Source organism: Thalia democratica, chromosome 8, assembly GCF_965202585.1.
Source record: "Thalia democratica chromosome 8, ktThaDemo2.hap1.1, whole genome shotgun sequence".
Taxonomy (NCBI): Eukaryota; Metazoa; Chordata; class Thaliacea; order Salpida; family Salpidae; genus Thalia; species Thalia democratica.
In genome coordinates, this window is record NC_139172.1 from 9,585,122 (window position 1) to 9,612,994 (window position 27,873).

Consider the following 27,873-nt stretch of genomic DNA (forward strand, 5'->3'; position numbering starts at 1 on the left):
ATTCAGTTAATTTCTTAAATATTAGTATAAAATTATCAATAAAAGTATTTAATTTTGAGCAACAACTAAGACAGTATTTCGACTTAAGTGATAGTTTTTAGCTCTACACCTTGTTTCACTTTAACTTATAAACTTGCTTTAACGGTAAATAGTTCGAAAGTTTTTTGAACGACATAAAAAAAAACGCTTAAAGTATTTGGTTCTAGGACCTGGTGCACGAAAAAAACTTTCGGTTATTGAGTCGTACACCACAAATACCTTTTAACGTCTTGTACTGGACAAATGTAAAAGAATTTAACGAACGAAATTGTACAAAACAGACAAAGTTTAAGTTTTTTTTTTTTAAATAAACTCAAGTTGTTTGAGAAAAATTAATACTAAAGTTATATTTTTGAAATGGTTCGCATTTATAAGATTTGAAAGTTATAAATGATTTAAATATAACAAAGCATTGTTAGTTATTTTTTTATAAATTTAGTTGTTCAAATTTTATTTTGTTTTTTAATGAGGTAAAGTATTATTTTGATGAAACTTTGCATTTGCTAGTAATTGCAAAAGATGTACGTACATGGTACTAAAAACTTATGAAAACGCGTAAATAAAATGCTTTTTTTTACAATAATATCAATAATGACAACTGACTGACTATCACTAAATAATTTCTTAAAGGGATAATAAAATTAATAGGTTTTTAAAACTATTACAAGTAACAAATAATATAATTAAATATAAATCTACTAAAACTTTTTGCGTAAAAATCAAAAATTGTTGTAGCTTAATTTTCGTCTTTGCTATTAAATATATATCTAATATATTTAAATAACAAAAATAAATACCTACCAAAAATAGTATGCTATACATTGCTAATCCCTGGTTTAAGTAAATACTAAATCTAATTAAAAGTAAAGCTCTTTTTTTCAACAAGCTATTTGCTTAAAAAATTAAAAAAGTAGAAAAGAAATTACAAAAATAAGCAAGAAAAATTAGGCAATGAAAAAAATAAATTGAAAATGTATAGGTACAAAATATACTATGTAAGATTTTCTTAAGATTAAAAGAAGTCAAAAATATTTCACCTTAGTTAAAATTAATACAAATATTAACCTTTAAAAAAGTTATTTATTTTCACTATTAAAGATAATTATCAGACAGTAGAATATACAGTCAGCACAAAGTGTTAAGTATCAGCATATCTAGCTTCTGCTTATGCGTCTTATAAACACCAAGTTTTTAAATTTAGTATTTACTCATAGGTTCTTTTCCTACTGCAAATTATTGTGAGTTGTTTTTGAACAGTTTTATAAAGCTTGCTTATTTTGATGTAAACTTTTAGTTAGGTGAGTTATGTTAAGTTTAAAAATTGCTATTGACTATGATAGAAGAAAAAAGTTCAAAATTTTTAGTAAAATTTAAAAGTTTTCCCATAGCTAAATAGGCATTAACAGCCACAAATTTAATTATATTTAAACAGGTTAGAACATTTTTTTTGCAAACATATTGATTAGCAGGATTCAATATAACAACATTAGACTTTTAAAATGTTTGAAACGTTTAAGCTCTCTCAATAAAAGAACACAATAAAAAAAAGAACATCTAGTTAAATAACTAAAGTTCAGTTTTGTTTCTGATATACAGAGGGATTTCAATTAGGTACCTAGGTTCCTTTGAACCAGATAAAAAAAATTCCCTTCCAGTTTTAAGAAAAAAAATCCTTTTTACGCAGCGAATAAAAGCTAATCTACTTATTCTTAATAAAATAAAATCTGTTGTGGTTTATTTGAAAATACGAAAATAAATAAAATGACTAAAATGATAACGTTTCTTAGAATCATCAAAATTTTTATAATTGAATGTAATTTAATAAATATAAGCAACTTGTTATTATAAAGTTGTTGTACATAAAAAAAAATAATTTGTATGGGTTTTTAATGAGCAGTGTTAGTTGACTTCATCCGGAAATATACAGTTTGAAAAAAACTTCTGTTTTTATTTATTTACAATATCTAGTGCATATGCGTACCTCTTAAAGTGTGTAGCGAAGCTTACTGAGGTCAGTAGTCAGTACTGTATTTAAACTTTAATAATTTGTAGATATCACAAAACAATTGTTGTTTTTTCAGTTCTTAACTTACAAAAGTGTATAGACCAGCAACTAAAAACTAAATTTAGCTTCAAAAATAAATTCAATTTTAATGAATTTTTAATGTATCTAAAATTACTGTATCTAAAATTTTGTAAGTTTGAAATTCAACTAAACTGTTGTTACTTTTTTAAATTTTTAGCATAGAAAAATCTATAAACTAGTAACTAAGTTTAGTTTTATAAATAAAATTGTAATTGTGTTTGTTGAAATCGATTTTTGATATTGGTATAAACAAAAGATTTAAAAAAAAAACTTTGTTAGTGTTGATTATCAAGTTATGTAAAAATTGAATTTTGAGTTTTCCATTGAATAATAGAAAAAAAAAGCTTAACTTTATATTTTGAAGTTTAAAAAACTTATTAAAACTTTTTAGTATTTGTAGCACAAATAAACTACAATCTGATAACTTAGATTTATTAAAAATAATAACTAAAATTTTTTGATAAAGATAATATACCGGATTATATAGTGCTAATACTGTATGTTAAAAGAAATCTGAACAAAAAAGTTGTTAAAATATAACAATAAAACGATTAGTAAATAACTTAATTTATTAACTAAAGTTCAATAGTCCAATTTGAAAGTTTTCTTTAAGATTATTTTAAACGTCTTTTAAGTACAAGTAAAGAAAACAATGGCGAAAGTCCAACAGAACCTAAATCTGGAGGGTTGCTGGACTTATGTGTACCTTTAGACTAAGAAATCTAAAGTTAAGTTTTACATAAAGTGTTGAACATCAGACCATAAAAATCGGTAAACTGAGACCCAGTTAAACTTTGTTGGTCGTCCCGTCCGACCTCAGGTCAAAAGTGTTGTCTGTGAAAACAAGCGAAAATTAGGGCCTAGTTTACCGAAAGCTTGTGGTCTGATAACTATAGCGGTGTGATCGAACCTTTATGGTATTTAAATTTTTTTTAATATTTTTGAGTTTTAACAATTTAAAAGAATAAATTTTATATAAATTTTCAGACGTATAATGTGTTAAACTGTACTTGTGTTAAAAATTATCTACCTCAGTTAGTATTAAATTTAAAATACTCAAGTAGAAACACTTTGTCATTTAATTATAGACATGACAATTTAATACGCATGACTGAATGTTGGAATGTTCTTACTAAGATAAAATTAATCCTTTAATATTTACCTGGATTTACATTCAAATTTTGGAAGCAATTTAGAAAACCAGAGGCAACCCTGTTATAGTACAAGATTTCTTTAGTTTTGTACTATTTTTCTTCTAAACCAGGCCAAAAAAAATAAATTTGTTTTTGTTCCTTTAAAATGATTTCTGCTAAACTGCTACTATTAATGTCATTTCAACTTTCACACAGTTTTAATACTTCTAAATCTAATAATAAAATTATGAATAACATTTTTTACAAACTGTTTTAAATTGACAGCATTTCTAATAAGAGTTTTAATACTTAATAAGTATAAATGATTTTTAGTAGCAGCACTAAAATACTTATAAACAAAAAGTAAAGAAAAATATGTTAAACTTTTAAAACTGCTTCTAAAAAGCAGCACCTCTAATAGTTTTATGGTAAAAGTTGAAATGACACTAAAAGTAACAGTTTTGTAGACATAATTAAGAACAAAAACAAATTACTTTTATAGCCTTGGTATATAAGAAAAGTAATTCCTGTTAAAATTTGAAAACTTTGTCAAACAATGACTGTCAATTCTTGTTATAGTAACCTTTTTTCCTAATATTATGGGTTACTTCTTTTCAGTCTACTCAGAATAATCAGTTTTTTTCAAGTTGAGTTTGTTTGACTAATATATTGCAAAACTCTTGTCATATAGCTTATTTTTTATAATCTCAGAATAATTTAACCTTTATAACAAGCCCTTATGCCATTATTTTGTTATTTTTATGCATTTTAATTAGATAATTTCTTTTTATTTGTGATTTTATCTATTATTTCTATTTTTGCAGTTTTCTTTAAAAATTTAGGCTAACTTAATGTTACTTTTAAACCACAATTTAACTTTTCTTTTTGTCTAAGCAGTCTCTTTATTTGTATGTTTAATTTAAATATCACTTTCAGGGTCCCCACGTCATATGTTTCCCTAAAATAAAAATACCTGATTATACTGTTTATACCTAGTATTAAAAAAATTTTGATTACATGTATATTACTTTTTACAAAATGGATTTTTTTTAAATATTTAAATGTTTAGATTAAGAGTACAAAAACAAAACTAGTCCAAATAAAAGTGTTGCCACACACTCCAGGAGAACATAAGATATTTTGAATTGATTTTAAGTTTTAGGCTGACTCAGGATAGTTGTATTTTTTATGGTAAACATAATTTATTTTACAATAATTCATGATAGTTGAAAGATTCTTTCAAAATTTCAATATATATTTCTTCCTAATTTTGAAAGAGTTTTATTTTAATTAATTTCAATAAATATTATCTTATTCCCTTTTAATTCAAGAAATTAACTTTTTAAAGAAAAAAAAATAAGGATTAAAAAATCAGGATGATTAAGGACAGTTAAAAGTCACTCAGAACATTTTTTTAAACTGAAAAATTAACAAGTCCTAAAAAGTATTTGATTTCCTTAAGAAGATTTAGCTCACTATGGTAAACCTTAATTTTAAATCTTACCTCCAAATACAAAATAAAGCATCTAATAGAAAGCTACACAAAAGTAATCACATGCTAAAAACTATTTTTTTTATGAATTTTAAAATTTAAGAATTGTTTACTTACTAGTTATTGTCTGTTTAGAAAACCCAAATCAATTGGGCGTATCAATTTTATTTAAATGGAATTTATTTTGATAAAAAAATTATTGTTGTTGAATACTTGATAGTTTATATATATACAAAATCAGTTTCTGGAGAACTTAAGATAGTAAATAACTTAAAAATCAAAATCTAAACTTAATTATAATCATAAAAAAAACGGTGAATCTGATTTGTTATAACTAATATATAGGAAAAGTTACCTTTGAACATTTATTTCAATTTAAATAAAAACATTAGATAATAGATTATTTTAATTAACTGCTAAAAAGTTTATTTTAAAACATTTATATTTTTAAGATAAAAAACTTCAATAAATTCCTTATAAAAGGAATTAAAGCAAAAAGTTAGCAAGGAGTAACCTTATAAAAACAAAAAATCTATTTAAGCCATTAAAAGTATCAAATATGTAAATAAATTTATACAGTGTGATTATAATTAAAAATCACTGTTTCTAAATATTTTGAACTTAAATCTTCTTGATAATAGTATTAAAATAGTTTTATTAATCTAAAAAAAGTTAAAAAGTAAAAAACTACACTAGAGTTATAAACCTTATATGAAATTACAAACATTGTAGTTTTGTTTCTGTAATCATAGTGTAGTGTTTAACCATAAATTATTGTTTTAAAATTATTTTCTTAAAAATAAATTAAATTTTTTTAGTATAATTTATAAAGTTGTCGAATTTAAATATCTGTTGTTTGTAAATTGTTATTGAACATGCAAATTTTTGTTAAAACACTGACTGGTAAAACCATCACTTTAGAAGTTGAGGCTTCAGACACCATTGAGTATGTCAAGGCTAAAATCCAAGACAAAGAAGGTTTGTTAAACTTTTAAATTGAAAGCAGTTGAAACTTAATATTTACAGCTGATGGTAGTTAAATTCTTAGCATACTGAAAAATCTAAAAACAATTAAGTCCATTAGTTTTTCATAATTGAATTGCTCTAACTCAAGACCTTAAAGTATTAAGGAAGTAAGGGGTATATCATTTTTAAAAGTTGTTCTAAATTTTTAAATAGAGCTATAAGCTACCAGTTGTTATTTCAGTTTAGAAAAATTTAATGTAGTTTCACCAAATAATAAATCAAAGAAAGTATAATATGTTCTTAATGAGAGGTGCAAACTAAAAATTAAGTATAGATTATATATTTAAAAATATATCTCTTTCAGTTAATGTATTATTTACTATTATAATTGTTTAGAAATTCTCAGTCTAATATTAAATAAGTTTTAAACAACTATAAGTAAATAGATTTTTTCTCTCATTTCTGTATTAAATGAAACAAAAAAAATTTTTTGATTTTGGTCTAATTTAAAAAAAAAAAAAATTTTTTCCATAGTTGGTTTCCTACAACTTGTTTCTATATTTAAAAACAAGAATCCTAAGAATTTGAAATAAATACCTTCAAAAAGTGAAGAATATAGATTTTTGGTAAATATTTTAAGTTATAAGAAAATTAGCCGTGAGATTTTTTTTCTATATGGTTGTATCAAATTTTTTTTTACAAAACTGATTATATCTCAAAAGTAAATTGTCTAATGTTTAAAAAAAAATTAAATGTTTTTAACAAAATTAAATATTACTACAAAAATATTGTTAGTATAAAGAAGTTGTATGTTTTGCATCTTTAAATCCATTTAAATATTAAATTCTAATTGAATTAACGTAATATAAAGTAAATATATCAGACTTATTTTATTTAAAAAAAAATAGAACTTCAGTATTTAATTATTTATGTGTTCATATTAGTTGATGTAAAAAACCTCCTATATGCAAGAAAATAGTATAAATTTTAGTACTCAAGTGAATTAATATGTTAAGAGTCTGAATTTTATAGCTTCTGAAAGCTACATATAATGTTAATAATTAAAAATAGATTTGTTGTTTTGATAAAAACACAAAAGTGTTCTTTTCATCTACGTTAATTTTTGTAAAACATAAGTTTTAAGTGTACTAATAATATATATAAAACGTTGTTAAAAAAAATGTTTGATAATCTTGAGTTCTGCAACAATTTTATTAAGTAGTAAAGTTTTCATGACACAACTTGCTAATTAATTCTAAACTAAATAGCTGAACATAAATACAGGTATCCCACCAGACCAGCAACGTTTGATCTTTGCTGGAAAACAATTGGAAGATGGAAGGACCTTGTCTGACTACAATATCCAAAAAGAGTCTACTCTTCACTTGGTTTTGAGACTTCTTGGTGGAATGCAAATATTTGTGAAAACATTGACTGGCAAAACCATCACTTTGGAAGTTGAAGCTTCTGATACTATTGAAAATGTCAAAGCTAAGATCCAAGACAAAGAAGGTTTGTAAAAGTTGAAATTTAAAGTGAAAACAAAAAGTTTTAATGATCTGAAAAGTTAAGAATCAATTTTATGTGTTCAATTAGCTTTTTTAAGTAAGCTGACTCTAACTTGTTAAATTTAAGGCATAACTTGTTCAACTAGATAAGATTCAAGATATATGTTTTACTCTATATAAAAAATTTCTTAAAAATCGAATATTTAATATATATATAGAACTTATTCAATTCAAGATGTATAATTATAACATTTTATAGGTACTCCACCAGACCAGCAACGTTTGATCTTTGCTGGTAAGCAATTGGAAGATGGAAGGACTTTGTCTGACTACAACATCCAGAAAGAGTCCACTCTTCATTTGGTGTTGAGACTTCGTGGTGGAATGCAAATATTTGTGAAAACCTTGACTGGCAAAACCATCACTTTGGAAGTTGAAGCTTCAGACACCATTGAAAATGTCAAGGCTAAGATCCAAGACAAAGAAGGTTTGTAAAAGTTAAATTGGAAATTAGAAGCAATTAATTTTAAACCTTTTCTAAACAAGGAAATGTGAAGGTGTAAAATAAGCTTTGTTAAAAGCATACACTAATTTAGAAGTTAATAACAAATCTCCTTCTATTACAAACCTCATAAAAATATGTCTTAATGTCTGAGTAATAGTAAAATACTCAATGGTCTAAATTTTTATTTAAAAAAAAAATGTTTAAAGAATAAGATACCCTTTTTTCTTAACAGGTATCCCACCAGACCAGCAACGTTTGATCTTTGCTGGTAAGCAATTGGAAGATGGAAGGACTTTGTCTGACTACAACATCCAGAAAGAGTCCACTCTTCATTTGGTGTTGAGACTTCGTGGTGGAATGCAAGTATTTGTGAAAACCTTGACTGGCAAAACCATCACTTTGGAAGTTGAAGCTTCAGACACCATTGAAAATGTCAAGGCTAAGATCCAAGACAAAGAAGGTTTGTAAAAGTTAAATTGGAAATTAGAAGCAATTAATTTTAAACCTTTTCTAAACAAGGAAATGTGAAGGTGTAAAATAAGCTTTGTTAAAAGCATACACTAATTTAGAAGTTAATAACAAATCTCCTTCTATTACAAACCTCATAAAAATATGTCTTAATGTCTGAGTAATAGTAAAATACTCAATGGTCTAAATTTTTATTTAAAAAAAAAAATGTTTAAAGAATAAGATACTCTTTATTTAACAGGTATCCCACCAGACCAGCAACGTTTGATCTTTGCTGGTAAGCAATTGGAAGATGGAAGGACTTTGTCTGACTACAACATCCAGAAAGAGTCCACTCTTCATTTGGTGTTGAGACTTCGTGGTGGAATGCAAATATTTGTGAAAACCTTGACTGGCAAAACCACCACTTTAGAAGTTGAAGCTTCAGACACCATCGAAAATGTCAAGGCTAAGATCCAAGACAAAGAAGGTTTGTAACAGTTTACTTTCAATAGTAATTAAGTTGAAAGCTTTTAAGAATTAAGAAACAGTTTTATGTGTTCATTAATTGTCAAGGAAACTGACTCTAATTTCTATTCGAAACTTAACTCGTTCAACTAGAAATCTATAAGATGAATGTTTAACAATATCCAAGAGATAACTTAGACATTGAACATTTTGTAAAAATGTACATAGCTGAAACATACGAGATATATAATTACTATTTTATTTAATAGGTATTCCACCAGACCAGCAACGTTTGATCTTTGCTGGAAAACAATTGGAAGATGGCAGGACCTTGTCTGATTACAACATCCAGAAAGAGTCCACTCTTCATTTGGTTTTGAGACTTCGTGGTGGAATGCAAATATTTGTGAAAACATTGACTGGCAAAACCATCACTTTAGAAGTTGAAGCTTCTGATACCATTGAAAATGTCAAAGCTAAGATCCAAGACAAAGAAGGTTTGTAAAATATTTTTTGAAATAATTAAGTTAAAGCTCCTCACAGGGTAGTCAAAAAAAGCTGAAATCCTAGATAAACATGGAAATAACTAGTATAATTTTGGCTAAAAATATTCAGAAAAACCTAGAATTTTGAATAAAAGTTGTAGAAAACCTGAAATTTTAAATAGTTATTAAATGAAGTTATTTAGTTATGATTTGACACAATAAATCTGTCAAATAGATATATTTCTTTCTAAAATTTCCAATTGAAAAACACTTTTAAAATAAGTTATCAATATCTTGTTTATCTTTTTGTACTAACTGAATCAGATTTTAACCTTAAGCTTCTTTTTATTATAAAGTACACCCAAAAACTTTTATTTTCGAAAACCGAAAAGCAAATTCAGAAAACTTTAAGAAATATTTTAGAACCTTAAGCAACTTTTGTTTTAAAATAAAGAAGCACTTTTAAGTGTAAAACAGCTTTGTTAAGAAAACTGACTCTATTTTATAAAAATATTAAAAATAACCCCTTGATGTATATAAGTTATAAGATATATGGTTAACAATATCTGATGAACTGAGTAAACACTATATATTTTAAGGGCATTGGGGGAGTCCAACATTTTGTTATACTTAAAATAACCTTGGATCTTAATGAAGACTTCAAGTACAAACTACAAGCCAGTTTTTATAGAATAAAATAAAATAAACTTGATTAATTTTGAGCTATTTTAATTTTTATAAAAAGTTTCCGATACAAACGTATGAACCTTAAATTTTTTGGGGTCAATTTTCTCGTATATTAAAAAAAAACATTTAAATTCCATCTTTTTCTTTCTTTTATGAGCTAGAGACAACAGCTAAAAGACTTAGAACGTTGCGGTTTTAAAAACATTAAAAAATAAAAATTTTAGATAAAAAATAAATAAAAGGTATTTTTTTTTTAGAAAAAAAAAAATTCTAAATTAACAAAATTCCTGCATTCATCAATTTTTAATTTAATAATAGACTTTCTGTGAAAATTTGAAAATTGCTTGAAATATCGAGGAGTAGATAGATTTTTAGTAAAATGGTCTTTTTTCGCGCCTTTAGTTTAGTTCCTTCCATTGAGAACCTATTCAGTTCACCGACTTTGATCGCTCATATCTCAAAAATAACTTTAAATTTTTCAAGCGGTTAAAATTGTCTGATGGCTCAGATAATGTAAAATTATAACTTTTTCATAGGTATCCCACCAGACCAGCAACGTTTGATCTTTGCTGGAAAACAGTTGGAAGATGGAAGGACCTTGTCTGACTACAACATCCAAAAAGAGTGCACTCTTCATTTGGTTTTGAGACTTCGTGGCGGAATGCAAATATTTGTGAAAACATTGACTGGCAAAACTATCACATTGGAAGTTGAAGCTTCTGATACCATCGAAAATGTCAAAGCTAAGATTCAAGACAAAGAAGGTTTGTAGATATCTATGAATAAGAAATAATAATTTAATTTAAGCGCAATAATTAATGCATGCCATTAATAATGATATTTAAAAAGTTAAAATTTATATATTTCTATTGAAATGCTAAATTAAAAATTTTGAACGCTAAAACCTTTTGATTCTTGCTGCAATCTCAAACAAAATTAGAGTACAAATGATTAAGTTGTAGTAAAGCATTATAAAGGAGACGTTTTATTGTTCTTTATTAAGTAAAAGTAAAATGTAAAACAAAACTGTTCCCTGATATTTAAAATTTTTAATGCCTAATATGCTTAGCAAAATTTGATTTTAGCTCTAAAGAAAATCAATATAGCCATAAAATAGCAAAACTTCTTTATGGTAGTGTAAGACTAAATGCGAGACAAACTATCCTGAAGATTTAAAGTTCTATTAAAGATGTATTTTTTAATCATAAACGTCAATAATTTCTGTCCTTGTACATATAATATATATATATTACTATATTGTTTTGTACTGAATATTTGTAATGTACAATATTACGTCATACTGTTTTTTGTTTTTTTGCATAACTTTTGTATCTTTGTTTAGTACAGTGCTTTGTATTTTGAATTTAATTGGCTGATGATCAAAGCTTTATGAAAAATTAAAGCTTTGTGAAACATATGTTCCAGAATTTTTAAAATCGCCATTTGAATAAATTATTTAAAAGCCCTTCAAGTGGGCTCAGTTGAAAGTGTTTACGTTTAAACATTAACCTTATTTTATATATATATATATATATATATAATTTATTCAAATGGCGATTTTAAAAATTCTGGAACATATGTTTCACAAAGCTTTAATTTTTCATAAAGCTTTGATCATCAGCCAGTTAAATTCAAAATACAAAGCACTGTACTAAACAAAGATACAAAAGTTATGCAAAAAAACAAAAAACAGTATGACGTAATATTGTACATTACAAATATTTAGTACAAAAATCGATCTACCTTCTAACTAATTAAACAACTAAAATTAACGAAAACAACAGTTAATTGACTATAAAATGCTTCAAAATTTGTTGTGTTTTAAAAGAAGCTTTTTTATATGTCGACAAGACGATACAAATTCGTTTCGCTTATTTAAACAACCTTCCTTTTTTAACGGATTTTTTTTGAATTTAACTGGCTGATGATCAAAGCTTTATGAAAAATTAAAGCTTTGTGAAACATATGTTCCAGAATTTTTAAAATCGCCATTTGAATAAATTATTTAAAAGCCCTTCAAGTGGGCTCAGTTGAAAGTGTTTACGTTTAAACATTAACCTTATTTTATATATATATATATATATAATTTATTCAAATGGCGATTTTAAAAATTCTGGAACATATGTTTCACAAAGCTTTAATTTTTCATAAAGCTTTGATCATCAGCCAGTTAAATTCAAAATACAAAGCACTGTACTAAACAAAGATACAAAAGTTATGCAAACAAACAAAAAACAGTATGACGTAATATTGTACATTACAAATATTTAGTACAAAAATCGATCTACCTTCTAACTAATTAAACAACTAAAATTAACGAAAACAACAGTTAATTGACTATAAAATGCTTCAAAATTTGTTGTGTTTTAAAAGAAGCTTTTTTATATGTCGACAAGACGATACAAATTCGTTTCGCTTATTTAAACAACCTTCCTTTTTTAACGGATTTTTTTTGAATTTAACTGGCTGATGATCAAAGCTTTATGAAAAATTAAAGCTTTGTGAAACATATGTTCCAGAATTTTTAAAATCGCCATTTGAATAAATTATTTAAAAGCCCTTCAAGTGGGCTCAGTTGAAAGTGTTTACGTTTAAACATTAACCTTATTTTATATATATATATATATATATATATATATAATAAGGTTATTATTCAAACTTGAACACCTTCTACTGAACCCACTTGAAGGGCTTTTAAATAATTTATTATTATAATTATAGAATTAAGTTATATAACTTGATAAATCAAATCTTTCACACTGAGCCCACCTTAAGGGCTTTATTAATAAAAAGGTTTTTTCAAGATGTAACACTTAAAGACTCGAGTTTCGTGCTTATGCACTCATCAGCTTCAAAACTAGTTCAAAATAAAGCACAAAACACACAAATGAAAGTTAAAAATCTAGCATAAGTAGATAATGACATAATTTTGAAACTATCAAAAATCATGCAAAACGGCTTGTGCAAAAATTGATTTACCAATCGACAAGCTGTTTTGCATGATTTTTGATAGTTTCAAAATTACGTCATAATCTACTTATGCTAAATTTTTAACTTTCATTTGTGTGTTTTGTGCTTTATTTTGAACTTATTTTGAAGCTGATGAGTGCGTAAGCATGAAACTCGAGTCTTTCAAGTTTTACATCTTGAAATAAATCTTTTTATATATATAATTGTAGATGGTAGATCAATTTTTGTACTTAATTTTTGTAATGCACAATATTACGTCATACCGTTTTTTGTTTTTTTTGTATAAATTATGCATCTATCTTAAGCAAAGTGCTTTTTATGTTAAATTTAACTGGCTGGTGATTAAGGCGTCTAGTGTTATGAAACATATGTACCAGTATTTTTAAAATCTTAATTTTCTAATAAATTATTTAAAAGCTCTCAAATGAGCTCAGTAGAAGGTGTTCAAGTTTAAATCATAACCTTGTTATAAATATATATATATATGTATATAAAACAGCAAATAAATATAAATCACTAAAAATCTATCTCCTATGTTTTTTGAGATAACTACCTCAAATTGTCAGGAAATATTCCTTTAAATATTTAAAAAAATCTGTCAGGAAGAATTTGTAAAAATTAAAAAACTAAAAAAATTTAACAAAAAACGAAAAAAAAAAGTTTTTTTTGTTTTTTTTTATATAAAATTAAAATTTTTTCAAAACTCGTTACGACAGAATTTTCTAAACATATTAAGGAACACTTCCTGAAATTTTGAGGTAATTATCTTAATAAATGTAGAAGAAGATAAATTTTTAGTGAAATAGTCTATTTTTGCTGTTTAAGTTTGCGCCTCCCATAAGGAACCTATTGTTGCCTCCAACTTTGACCGTCTATGTCTCAAAAATTAATTAAAAATTTTAAAATTTGTAAAAAGCATCTTGTAGCTTAGCAAAAAAATATTAAACAAGATCAAATAATAAATAAGTGTTAACCCTCATATGTCCTTAAAAAGCAGGAATTAAAAACTTCTGGCTTAAATAAATGCGTAGAAATAAAACTAATCAGAAGTGTTCTACCCCTAACTATGGCTTAAAATTTGATTGATAAACACTGGGAAGAGATCAGAAGCATAATAATATAGAATATTCAGAATATTTTTTTTTCATTTGTCATAAATCAAATACGCTAGCTACTAAGTTTGATATAACTACAAAAATTTGCAGTAATTATCAGATTTTGCCTGTGGCACTAGTATATTTAAAAAAATTTAAATATATAATGTCTTGATGATAATATTTAGTCGAAAGTGTTAATATTTAAAAATACTAGTCTGTAGAAAGTTATTTAGAAGTATCATAGTGGAAAAAACTATTTAGGTCACCTAAAATCAAGATAATAAAAAGAGATAAAGTTTTTCTAAAAATACACTAACTATTCAAAATGAATAACACAAATAGTTGTTTAAACAAAAGTTATAATTCCTTATTAACCCTGTTAAGTCTAAGTTTAAAATTGGCTACCGAACTAAATAAAAACCAATCACAGGAATTCCACCAGACCAACAACGTTTAATATTCGCTGGTAAGCAATTGGAAAATGGCAGCACCTTGTCCGACTACAACATCCAAAAAGAGTCCACGCTTCATTTGGTGTTGAGACTTCGTGGTGGAATGCAAATATTTGAGAAACCATTGACTGCCAAAACCATCACTTTGGAAGTTGAAGCTTCAGATACCATTGAAAATGTCAAGGCTAAGATCCAAGACAAGAAAGGTTTGTTAAGCTTTTAAATTGAAAACAGTTGAAACTTGATGTTTACAGCTGATGGTAGTTAAATTCTTAGCATACTGAGACATCTGAAAATATTAAGTTCATTAGTTTTTCATAATTGAGTTGCTCTAACTCAAGACCTTTAAGTTTTAAGGAAGTAAGGGGTATATCATTTTTAAAACTTAGTCTAAATTTTTAAATAGAATAATAAGCTACCATTTGTTTTTTTCAGTTTAAAAAAATTTAATGTAGTTTTTGACAAATAATAAATCAAAGAAAGTATAATATGTTCTTAATGAGAGGTGCAAACTGAAAATTAAGTATAGATTATTTATTTAAAAATATATCTTTTCAATTTATGTATTTTTTACTATTATAGTTGTTTAGAAATTTTCAATCTAATATTAAATAGGTCTTAAAAAAGTATAAGTAAACAGGTTTTTTTCTGATTTCTGTATTAAATAAAACAAAAAAAAAGCTTTCATTTTTGGTCTAATTTTTTTTAAATATTTTTTTCCATAGTTGGCTTCCTACAACTTGTTTGTATATTAAAAAACAATAACTAAGAATTTATAATAAATACCTTCAAAAAGTGAAGAATATAGGTTTTTAGTAAATATGTTATCTTGTAAGAAAATTAGCCGTTAGATTTTTTTTCTCTATGGTTGTATCAATTTTTTTTACAAAACTGATTATATTTCAAGTAAATTTTCTTTTGTTTTATAAAAAGAAGTAAGTGTTTTTACTAAAATAAAATATTTACTACAAAAATATTGTTAATATAAAGAAGTTATATGTTTTGTATCTTCAAGTCCATTTTAATATTAAATTCTAATTTAATTTATGTAATATAAAATAGGTATATCAGACTTGTTTTATTATAAAAAAAATAGATCTCCAGTATTTAATTAGTTATGTATCCAAATTAGTTTATGTACAAAGCCTCGTATATGGAAGAAAATAGTATAAATATTAGTACTCAAGTAAATTAATATGTTAAGAGTCTGAATTTTATAGCTTCTGAAAGCTACTTATAATGTTAACAGTTATAAATAGAATTTGTTGTTTTGATAAAAACACATAAGTGTTCTTTTCATCTAGGTTAATTTTTGTACAACATTATAAGTTTTAACTGTACTAAAAATAAATATAAAAAGTTATATAAAAAGAGTTTGATAACCTTGAGTTCTGCAACAATTTTATAGAGTTTAAGATAAATAATTAAGAGTAGTAAAGTTTTTAAGACACAACTTTCCAATTGATTGTAAACTAAATAGCTAAACATAAATACAGGTATCCCACCAGACCAGCAACGCTTGATCTTTGCTGGAAAACAGTTGGAAGATGGAAGGACCTTGTCTGACTACAACATCCAGAAAGAGTCCACTCTTCATTTGGTGTTGAGACTTCGTGGTGGAATGCAATATTTGCAAGACAAAGAAGGTTTGTATTGTATTTTATCTGTAAATTGTAGTATAAACTTATCTAAAATCGGAATTATTAGCCTTAAATAAGTAGCATACCATTTTAAAATATTTTACATAAATAAAATAAACTTTTTTTTGTTTAAGTTTTACCTCAGGGTCAAATATTTAATAGCAAGCTAAAATTAGTAAAATAGCAATTTAAAGTTTAATGACAGCCAAAAATTTCAAAATCGCCCCCTTACTAGCTATCGCCCACCCTTTCGCCCCCTTACTAATTATCGCCCCCCGACTTACTAAAATCGCCCACTTTGGGAAACCCTGTTATACAGACTTTTAAGTTTGAGATTATTTAAAAATACAGTCATTACTTGGTGTAAAGATGAAATTATTATAAAGAACTCTTAGCAAAACTAGCAGTCAAATGTTTACTTTCAAGTATTATGCTCAATCAATAGCAGAAAAGCTTTTTGAATCTTTACTATAAAAACAATGTATTGCAATACAAAACATTTTTATGAAATTTTTCTGAAAGAAATACACAATTATGTTTATTTTTATACAGTTGCATATTGCTTAAGTTAAAATATATGTTAAATTAATAGCATACAGAAATTTTTATTCATTTAAGCAGCATAACTCAATTTCTTACATATACTATCAACAAAAACATTGAACAGAGGCCTGGACTTTTGTATGCCGTGAGACAAGCTCAAGTTTAACAAAAGGTTTGATCATACCAATTCGTTGATCTTAACAAGTTGACGAAGTGGTTTGATCAACTATTTTGTTAACCTACGTATACTAATGCTGTTTTCAAATAATTTAAAAATTAGTTTAGTTTGATAACAAAATTATTGGAAAATTTTTTACTAAAATTCAAATAAATGACAAAAGTCCAGTACAAGGAGTTCAACTGTGTCCAAGTAGTGTACTGAAAGGTTTTTTGTACACTAGGTCCTTGGACAAAATATTTTTTAGCCATTCAATAAACTGTTATTTTAAATGGAATTAAATGTAAGCATCGTTAATATTTTGAACTAATTAACTGGTGATTTACATTTAATATAAGAACATAAAAGTTTAAACTAGTATATTTTGTGTACTAAAGATAAAACTTCAGCTTAAGTCTGTAACATGTATAAATCAAATATATTACAAACTATTAATTATATATTAAGTGCAAAGGTTTTCCGGGTAAAAAAATGTTCTTTGTTTTGTTGTATACAATTTAACTATTCACTGAGTTATTTAAAAATAGTAATAATAAGTTTTTTTTGTAAATACTATTACCTGTTAAATGCATTACTTTGCACATCAATACAGCCATTTCTGGCTGATATTATGCAGCATTGCAATAATAATTCAGAAAATTATTATATAACCAATTTAAAACTAAGCAGAAGATATAGAATGTTTTGAAAATTTCTGAAGTTATATTTGACTTTTAAATAAAACTATTATACAATCTACAAAAAAAAATACTCTGTAAATTTTATAAATTAAAACCTAAGTTTCCGTTAATGACGTGACTTTTTACACTTTTCAAGCATCTATTTCATAAAAAATAAAAGTTTTAGGTCAAAAGATTTCATTGGTGCGCTCAAAAAAAAAACAATAAGTGACGTCACAGTCAGCTCGCGTACGTCTCGGTCCACCGCCTGCACGTCCTGTCGTGTGCCTCCCTGTCGTTGACGTACTGCCTCGCCACTTCGGCCACCAGCGGGTCGTCGGGGTTGGGGTCGGTCAGCAGTGACTGCACCGACAGCAGCACTTTTGCCGGCGTCAGCGCGCAAGACCAGCCCTCGTACCGGAGGATGTCCACGCCGATGCGGCCTCGGCGGTCGACGTTGCAGTGGTACACCCTGGTGGCGAAAGTCACCACCGGGGGTTGCGCTGGATAGCCGGCCGGAAACTTGAGGTTCAGCCGGAAGGTGCCGCCCTCGTACGGGCTCCCTGGAGGTCCTTGTATTTCGGCCGTCCATTGGCGCAGGTCGTCGCCTTTCAGCCGGGCGCTGATCATCTCTGGGGGGTCCGATGTGATGTCTTCGAGCTCCTTACGCAGCCTTCTCGTTGACAAGCGGTCGGGTGAAAGTTCAAGCGGCGGTGAACTTCCACGCGAGAAAGATGTTTTTTCGTTTCTCCCTCGCCCCGAAAGTTTTGGCCGGGTAATTATTTCAAAACGCACCGGTTCAATTTTTCTTGTGACGGTGGTGGACACAATTGCACCGGTACTATCAGTGGAATACGACGTACTCGAAATGTACGATGCCACTGCCGAAGGCCACCGTGAAGTTTTCTTTTTTTCGCCCTTCATCTTGTTTTCCCAAAGTTGTCAGTAAGAAAATAAAATCGTAACTTGTTATTAAAAGTCTGTAAGGATTGCACTTTTAAATAAATAAAGTATTAACTGTCATTGAACCAATAAGCCCTAAAAGTATCAATACTGTTTTACATTTTATAAAACATCATGACTTTAAATTACACTGATAGTTTAGTAAAAACTGATCTTCATGTCATTTTAACTTTTTAAAAAACTATAGACACTAAGAAAGTGAAATCTAAACCTTTCTTTAAACTAAAGCTTTTGTTTCTGTTAGATATCTTCAGTTAATTGAATAATTTTTTTATGCTGTAGTAATAATTTATTTACTTAAGTTTAAATTTTTTGAGAAACTGTTTATGTTTTTGATTCTGGTTTTAATAACAACTTTTTGAAAGATAAAACAACTATTAGTAAAATGGTTTTGTTACTTTAAAAGTTTTAGTTTTTTCAGTTTATGTCTTTAAAAGCTCATTTCAATCTTTTTTTTAAACATAGTGCGAGAATCAAGAAACCACAAAAAGGTCTATAATTTTTTCTTAGTTCTCGTATCATAATTAGCAAAATATTAAAGTATGTTTTTTTTATGATTGAGTAAATATATCGTTATTAGTAAGTGAACTAAAATTTAGTACTTCTTTTTACAAAGCAAGGAGACCCTAATTAAAAACCAATACTGAACGGACCAAAAATAGCCTATATTTGAAAATGATTAAGTTAACCTAAAATATAAATACACTAACCATTAAAGCTTATTTCTTAAAAAAATTAAAACAAAAGTCGAAAATTTAAACGTTTTTTGGAAGTATATTGTAAGATAAAAAAAACGCAAAATGTCCCACTTTTTCTATGGACTATAGCAACAACCTAATAAACTTTAACTCAAAAAATAAACATAATCTATTTAGCTGTAAGTTAACAAATTCTGTAAAAATGAGTTTTTAGGAACAAATAAATTATAGTGTGGAAAGTGGGACAAGAAAAATTACTCCGTTTTTTAAAAATTTTAGAATGGTTGTCGTGGTTTTTGAACTAGATATTGCAGTTTTACTTAGATTAAATAATATATTAAGTGAAACATTACTGGTTACTTGTAAAAGTTAATTTTTGTAAAGGTGACTTTTATCTATTTTTGATACATATATTTAAAAATTAGTTGTATTAGAAAGATTTTTGTACTTCTTAAAACGTTTTTTTTAATTGTATTTTCGCTTAATATTTGTTTTTCTTTTAATTTTCAAGATTTATTTCTATAGTTCAATAAAAACTGACCGTGTCAATATAAATTATCGACTACGACATCAACATAATGAAATTACTTGATTATAAATTTGGAATTTATACTTAACTTAAAATATATCATTTTATTTTACCATTTTAATATTTTTCAGTAATACTAATTCTAAATCAAAATAGTTTTCATAGGGAATTTGTAAATTTCAGTAGTCAATAATCTAAACTTAATAACATTGGTATTCAAGGTTTATTAAAAGCTATTTTATACTAATTTATAGTTACCTTGGGTTTTTTAGTTAATGTTTTAAACTTTTAGAATGAAATTACAACTAACAGTAAATATCTAAAAAAACAAATCTGCATTTTTAAGAAATTTACATTACTGTTTTATTAAATATTCATTTAAACTTATAGTTTGTTTTCTTATATAACCAAATTCAAGGTAATAAAGGATGTTTACATGATAATTCAAATTCCTGCATTTAAGATTTTTAAAACAATATTTAACTTACTATGTCTTAAAAAGTAGCATACATTGCAAATATTTAGAAATAAATATGTAGGTCTTCTTAATCTACACAAACCATTTAATTTCTTTTTTGCAAATTTAAATTATTTTGTGAGATGTTTAATAATTCCTAAAAATAAATATAACTTAGCTCTTATTTAAGCCATACCTTAAAAAATCTTTAAATGCTTACGAAAATAAAATATGTCTTGTAGATATTAATAAGGGGTGAGCGTCACTTTTGCACGAGTGGAAAATTTTGCACAGCAACTCTTTCACACGAGCATCACCTATTGCACGGCGTTATATTACGGAGATATTTATGCACCGCAAAAGTTTTAAAAAACCGGTCAATTTTGGACGGAGCTGCACTATTGCACACTTCTAATTTTTTACTTTTAAACAAAAATTTAAATAAATTAAATACAAGTTTTATTTTAATTATGTTATATAAAGATAGTTTTTAAACGCAAATTATTTTAGAACATTATGATTTTCAATTTGTTGTTTAACTTTTAGTTTTTATTCTAAGTTTTACCTACAGTATTAAGAACGTATAAAGTACAGTATAAACTACAGTATTAAGAACGTATAAAGAACAGTATTAAAACGTACTACAAATCACTCCAATCATATTTTTTACTTAAATAAGGTAAAGTAGATAAGTACATTTTTTGTGAATTCTAATTTAAAAAATTTTTAAATACCTTAAATAACAATAAACTGAATTTCGCCAACTTTTAAATATAAACTTAATCTAGTGTGGAATTTAAATAAAAACTTAGAGACTGATTTTTTACTTATACTCTCGTTTTCAAATCTTTGATTTTTGTCTTTGAAATGAGTCTTTTATGAGTTTTAAGTTTTTTTTTGTTACAGATTTGGTTCTAGCTAAAATTTAATTGACATGCATGCAAAAGTGATGTAGCCATAATAATAGGACGTTGTGCAAAAGTATTGCCGTACAAAAATATTGCCATGCACAAGTGACCTTTTGTGCAAAAGTATCCCTACATGCAAAAGAGTCGCCGTGCAAAATTGTCCCCTCGTGCAAAAGTGTCTCCATGCAAAAGTGTCCCCTCGAGCAAAATCGACCCGTTCCCATTAATAAAACCTACATAAGTATTTTTATTTTTTTTCCAAAAATAAAATTCCTTTTACTTGTTGTCCTTTTAACTTTTTAGTTTAATGTGGGGGTTTAAATTTACCAAACTTAAACAGCTGTGCACCCATAAACAATATCAACTAATTAACTTCTAATTTTATGTTTTATCAGATATATTATTTTTTACTTATGAGTTCATGCTACTGAGTAAATGAGACATTTTAATAAAATATATATATATATATAGAAAATCATGGATGCTAATTTTTTTAGGAAATTTTTCTACAGGTTTTCAAAATTTCATTCAGGTTTTTAAACGTAAACATTTTTGGATCTATTTTTTGTTTAAAGTTAAGTTTATGGTAAGAAACTGTGTAAAATAGTATAAAAACATTGAAAAGATACTGTAAAATTACTTCAAAAATATTTTTTAATAAAAAACATTTTTTAATGATAACATAATTTTTTTGTTATATAATAGATTATTTTGTCAAAACGAAATTTTATTGCTTAACGTGTTAGTATTGTTAAAAAAATCCAGTTTTATAGTGATTTTTGTTCAAAATTCAAGGCTTTTTAATAAATAATAAATAATAAAGACAGTAAAAGCCTTCGTTGTTATTATTTATTAACAGTTTTTTTACTTAACTTACTATACTTTTTGCTTAAATTAAAATTCTTGTTAATGTTGAAATTAAAATAAAACTACAAAATGCTTAATTGTTAGAGATTATTCAACTGTTTGAAAATTCAATTGTTCTGAATGAAAAAAAAAAAGTATGTAAAAAGAGACAACTAACAATTACGGTTAGTAGCCATTCTAATTTATTTGTTGAAAAAAAATAGTAGCTTTTATTAAGTCAGAGTTGCCCCTTTTTTTGTCAAAATTTTTTCCGGGTTTTTAAAAATACACATTTATGGGTCAATTTTTAGTTTTAAGTTAATTTTAAGGTAAGAAATTGTGTTAAATACTATAAAAACATTGAAAAGATACTGTAAAGCTACTTTAAATATGTTTTAAAATAAAAACATTTTGATGATGACATTTTTTTTTATTTTTTATGATAGGTTTTTTAAGTCAAAACGAAATTTTACTACTGAAAATGTGAAAACTGTTTAAAGTTACAGGTTTTTCTAAGTTTTTTAGTGATTTTTGTTCAAAATTCAAGATATTTTTGCCTAAATTGTCAAATTCCAATTTTTTCCAGGTTTCCAGGTAAAGTGGCAACCCTGTTAAGTTAATATTCGAACCAAATCATTTTGTTAATTCAATAAGAATAAATTTGAAAACCATTTAATAAAGGTTATGATAGTACTCTTTTAAACTGTTTTTTATAAATATTCAAACAATTTCTTTAAAAAAAATACAATAGAGTACTTAATTATTAGCAAGGCAAAATATACAGTTATGATTGCATTATGTTTTTCTTTTATAGCTTAGTTTACATCAGTTGTCATACTTCTAACTATTGCTAATAAAATGTAACAAAATAATTATAAAAAAAGGGGGAAGGAATTTTTTTAATTATTAAAACTACTATCTGCACCAAACATAAAAGTATACAAATAAACACAACTGAATTCTAAATTTGTGAAGTTGCTAGAACGTCTAGTTACTCTAGTAAAATTTACTAATATTTTGTTAGAAAAACTTGCTAAAATAAATTTTAGATAATCTAAAAACAAATAAAACAAAGGATTTACTTTACTTAGAAAACATTTAAGACCTTTCTACTTCATTTGTATAAAATTTTGATACCTGCAGCTAAATTTAAAATCCAAAATTTCCATTTTCTTAGTACAGTGCCTTTTTTACAAAGAAATATCGAGACTTTCAATTAGTTCATGTTAAATAGCAAATTTCTAAATTAAAATAAAAAACACAATATGTTTAATCGTCAAAATATTGTTAGTGTGTCATTTTTTATTCATGAGCAATAATTTTTTATTTTAAATGGTATGGTAAATAAGTAATTAGATCAAGAAAACCATAGCACACAGTAATAAATAAGTAAAGTAGAAACTGAAATAGCTTGCTATATCTTTATACTAAAATAGGGTCGGGCAACGTACGGCCCGCAGAGTGAAAATAATTGACCCGCTACCGTTTTTTAAAATCTAATGGTATCCGGCCCGCAAATGAAAATGACCGGCCCGTTAGCAAATTTACAAGCCCGCAAAGTTCAATATTACAAATTTTTTTATAAAACTTTGTATTACATTTTTACAAAACAAAACTGTAAGAATTTGACTTCAAAGAAAAGCTAAAAGTTACTTTATAAATTAATGTGTACTCTTAAATACACCATTTTGTCCTAATATTTTGTGTTGTTCTAACTTAGTTTTTTGTAAAACTACCCTAAGCAAAGTGCTTTTTAAGTACGATATTTTACATAAGTACCTTTGTTTATTACGATGTAAATTCCATTTATAAATATTATTTAAACATCTGACATGTCTCAATCAGTCATCTTAAGTTTACAGACTTGAGAAAATTTTTTTAATTTGAAGGATTTAAAAAAGTGATCAACTGTATCCATAAAATTAGATTCCGGCCGGATCCGAAACTTTCATTTACGTTAGAATCCGACCGGATTCGTATCTCGACTTGAAATTAGTTTCCACACGAATTCGGATCTAAAAAGTCATTATTCGACTAGATCCGGATACTGTATTCGGTAAATCACTAATTCGAAAGGCTCCGGCCCGCAAAAGGCTAAAATTTTCCGAATCCGGCTCGCTGGTTGAAAAACGTTGCCCACCCCTATTTAACTATCCCGATTTACTTATAATGTTACTTATACGCGCAATGCTGGTTATTATCTGACTCCGTGCGCGTTATAAGTATTTATCGGTGATGTTATTTAAATGTTTAGATATGACTGAGCTAAGTTATTTAGCTAAGTCGACTTAATGAATTGCGAACTAAACTTAGACTATCTTTTAAGCTTAGTTTAATTAAATAGTTAGATTGTTAGAATGCTTAACTAATTGTATATAAGAAATCGAGTCTAGAAACACAAATTGTATTGAAATGAATATAAACTGCGATACATGATAACAAAATATACAAACAAGCTATTCCAATTTACAAGTTAATATAAAAAACAGTCGCCTTCGTACAAGAAGTACGAGGCGACCACAATCTTTTCAAACAATATACTATCAGTCCAAAGGTAAAACTAGACTCCCGCCATGCTAAAGCAGTTCGATAAGTAAACAAAGAGATAAAAAGTCCCTAATTTGAGAAAACTCTCTAGCGCCCTTTTTTATTTAAACGCAAAGTCGTTACATTTCTTGTCCTACGGAAACCAATTTGATGTTCCAACTTGGTTTCCGTTTTTAAAAACATTAACCTTAAGATGTTAAAAGTGGTTAAGTTAAAAAACTTTAAAATCCACTATAAAAATCCAATAATTATATTTGTAAATGCTTTAAATTTCGTAAATGACGCACAGAATTAAAAAGTTTTAACAATTTACAAAAATGAAAAAAACTGAAAGAATTTTTAGAATTTTATTCGCTAGTAGTGCTCGCGAGTCATTGTTTCCCGTAGACGCTATTCGTGCATTCTCGGTCTCCTCATCTGTACTCCACTCGGTCGCTTTGCTGATGGTGGATCAGATCTCTTTGTCACCTTCGCCGACTTGTTGACGACTTTCGATTTCTCGAGCCGTTTTCGTGCGAAGTTCAAAAAAAGTTTAAGCAAAAATATAAAGAAAATACCATTTCAAGTATTTTCAAGTACTTTTAAGTATGTTTATAAGAAACTTTTAAAAAAATTTATAGCTTCAGTTTAAACAAATTATTCGTTATATAAACTTTTGGTATATTAAAAACATTTCACATTCAACATGAGTTAGTTGACAAAACAAACAATTATATTCATTTCAAAAGCTTAAACTTGTTTTCGTAAAAATATATAGCCTTGAACTTTATACTAATTTATAAAACTTTAATATTCTAAGAAAGTTAAAAACAAAGTTGTTGTTAGCGTTTAAATGTTGAATAAGATATTTAATAGCTCAAATGACCTTATTAAAATTGTGTTTTTATAAGTAAGCTGAAGTGTATAACAATAAAAAACAAGGCAATAAACCTTCTTAACATCAATCACTAAGGTTACTATAGTTCAACTGTAGATTTATAGTTCAAGTTTGAACATAAGTTGTTGTTAAAAAACAAATTGAAATAAAGCTTAACAAATTAAGGCAATTTTTTATATTAGTAAGAGCTCAAAATAAAATTTTAAGTTAAAGAACAAACTTTAAAAATACTCCTTCAATTTCTTATGACTCGATTTCGTCCTAAGCTTTGTTCAGAAAGCTTCTTAGACTAGTTTTCTGCCATAATTAAATAAAATAAATTACTATTTGGTGGTCTTAACTTTGCGTTTAAAAGTTCATTACTCTTTTGGTGGTTTTAACGTTTTGCTGTAAAAGTTAATTAACCGTAAAGTTTCAATAACATCTTAGTTTAATTTTTCAGCGGTGAAAAATAGCGTCTTAACAAAAACTCAAAGTTTTGCAACGGTTTCTGACAAGTATTTCGATTTTGATATGTTTAAAACGCCATCGGTGAAAAATGAACCAAAATAATTTTCGATTAGTTTTAAAAATGCGTGCGATAGTGTTTAAGAAATTTTCGATTTTAAAACGCCATTTGTGAGAAATAAGCCGAATTAAATCGTGGTTTGTTTTAAAAATCTGCTCTAAGCTAATTTCTAAAGGTTTTTTTCTTATTCGAATTCGTTTTGCGTTTAGAGTAAGATGTTTTTTTTTCGTAAGAATTCGCGATTAGTTTTAACATTTATTTTAGTATTGCCGTTTTGTGCCGTCGCTGCTGTGCTTTTGTTTAGAGAATGGGGCAACTTTCGTGCGTTTGCTTCTTTGCTGGACGTATTAACGCTGGAAGAAAAGTTTGTAGTCGCTGCTGTGCTTCCTTTTATGATTGGCTCTGTTTCTGCATCCTTATCTGATGGTGCAAGTAATGCTTGTGTTCTCACGGGTGGAGACGGCTCTTTGTAAGCCTCTATATCGGCCGTTGGCTTGAACTGTTCTGGCTTTGGCTGCGGTTTTCCAGCTTTTTGGGATTGCCCGACGTGGAATTGGCTATGATGGCTCTGATCGTTGCTGGCGGTCGTGGAGGTACTGGCTGCTGTGGCTCTGACTGTTGACTCTGGCCTGTCGATTCTGGCTGCGGTTGCCTTGACCGTTGGGACTGCCCGTTTTGGTGCTGGTTGGCCTGGCTCTGATCTTTGGCTTTGGTCGTTGACTCTGGCCTTGGTGATTCTGGCCGTGGTTGCTCAGAACTTTGGTTCTTAATAGATATTTTTGTTGCATTACTTGACGAAGTACTGGTGACGTCATAATTTGGTATGGCGACAGCGCGATTGCGTTTTGATTCTCTAGCAGCTTCACTTCGATCGAGTGCGGCTCTTTCGGCTTCTAATTCGCGTAATTCTTGTAAGGATTTGGTTTGGGTGAATCAAACGAGGAAAACTCTGTTATTAATGTTTTATATTTGTCTTGTTTAAATTCCTCCCAGTCCCTATAAAGTTGGCATCTATTAAGCCTAAAATAAAGTATATCCATGATACTATTAGATTTTGTTTAAAGTCTTAATAAAGTTTTAAACTAATTTTGGGTCACCACTACGAAAAGTAGAAAATAAAAAGAAGTTACGGACTTAAATAAGGTGCGTGTTACACAACTAGGGGTCACCATTTAACTATCCCGATTTACTTATAATGTTACTTATACGCGCAATGCTGGTTATTATCTGACTCCGTGCGCGTTATAAGTATTTATCGGTGATGTTATTTAAATGTTTAGATATGACTGAGCTAAGTTATTTAGCTAAGTCGACTTAATGAATTGCGAACTAAACTTAGACTATCTTTTAAGCTTAGTTTAATTAAATAGTTAGACTGTTAGAATGCTTAACTAATTGTATATAAGAAATCGAGTCTAGAAACACAAATTGTATTGAAATGAATATAAACTGCGATACATGATAACAAAATATACAAACAAGCTATTCCAATTTACAAGTTAATATAAAAAACAGTCGCCTTCGTACAAGAAGTACGAGGCGACCACAATCTTTTCAAACAATATACTATCAGTCCAAAGGTAAAACTAGACTCCCGCCATGCTAAAGCAGTTCGATAAGTAAACAAAGAGATAAAAAGTCCCTAATTTGAGAAAACTCTCTAGCGCCCTTTTTTATTTAAACGCAAAGTCGTTACACCTATACTAAAACATAACAAAGTATTACAGTCTGGCTCTAGCATTAATTTTTAGTTTAGAATTTCCATAGATTATTATAGCCTGGTTTAAAGTATTTAAGATAAAATCGCAATTAACCGAGCATAGATTTTTAAGAAAAAAAGTTTATTAAAAATAACGTATACGTACTCTTTAATTTTAGAAATTATACAAAACTGCTTTTATTGCAACTTTACTATTAAAACTTTTTCAAATTCTCGCGGAAAAACTAAATGGTATCCCTAAAATTATTTTGTGTTTCTTTATTAAAATTTTGTTAAAATATCTTATTAAAAGCATAATAATTGTTATTACTGAAGAAGACTTTTTTACTACTTAAAAATAACACAAATATTAAAGGTTTTTATATGAGTAATATCTGAATTTAGATTCTAAAAATATAATTCAAAATTGTCAAAACAGTGTTTACTGTTAATTTTAAAACCGTAGCTGTTGTATTTATATCATAC

The 27,873-nt window shown here is 27.1% G+C and overlaps 2 protein-coding genes across 2 annotated transcripts in view; one reads left to right on the forward strand and one right to left on the reverse strand.

The window, feature by feature from the left end:
• Positions 1–5,572: 5,572 nt before the first annotated feature.
• LOC145842894 (polyubiquitin-A-like) overlaps positions 5,573–27,873 on the forward strand; it is a 122,142-nt gene continuing 99,841 nt past the window's right edge. Inside the window, exons 1-9 of the mRNA XM_082950369.1 lie at positions 5,573–5,728; positions 7,001–7,228; positions 7,484–7,711; positions 7,962–8,189; positions 8,439–8,666; positions 8,914–9,141; positions 10,353–10,580; positions 14,314–14,541; positions 15,832–15,956. Coding sequence (XP_082806495.1) covers positions 5,626–5,728; positions 7,001–7,228; positions 7,484–7,711; positions 7,962–8,189; positions 8,439–8,666; positions 8,914–9,141; positions 10,353–10,580; positions 14,314–14,541; positions 15,832–15,956 — 1,824 coding nt within the window. The 5' untranslated portion in view covers positions 5,573–5,625. The remainder of the gene's footprint in view (positions 5,729–7,000; positions 7,229–7,483; positions 7,712–7,961; positions 8,190–8,438; positions 8,667–8,913; positions 9,142–10,352; positions 10,581–14,313; positions 14,542–15,831; positions 15,957–27,873) is intronic.
• On the reverse strand, positions 17,596–18,279 carry LOC145843446 (ubiquitin-conjugating enzyme E2 2-like). Its single transcript, XM_082950931.1, has one exon. The coding sequence runs from the start codon at positions 18,277–18,279 to the stop codon at positions 17,596–17,598; it is 684 nt and encodes a 227-aa protein (XP_082807057.1).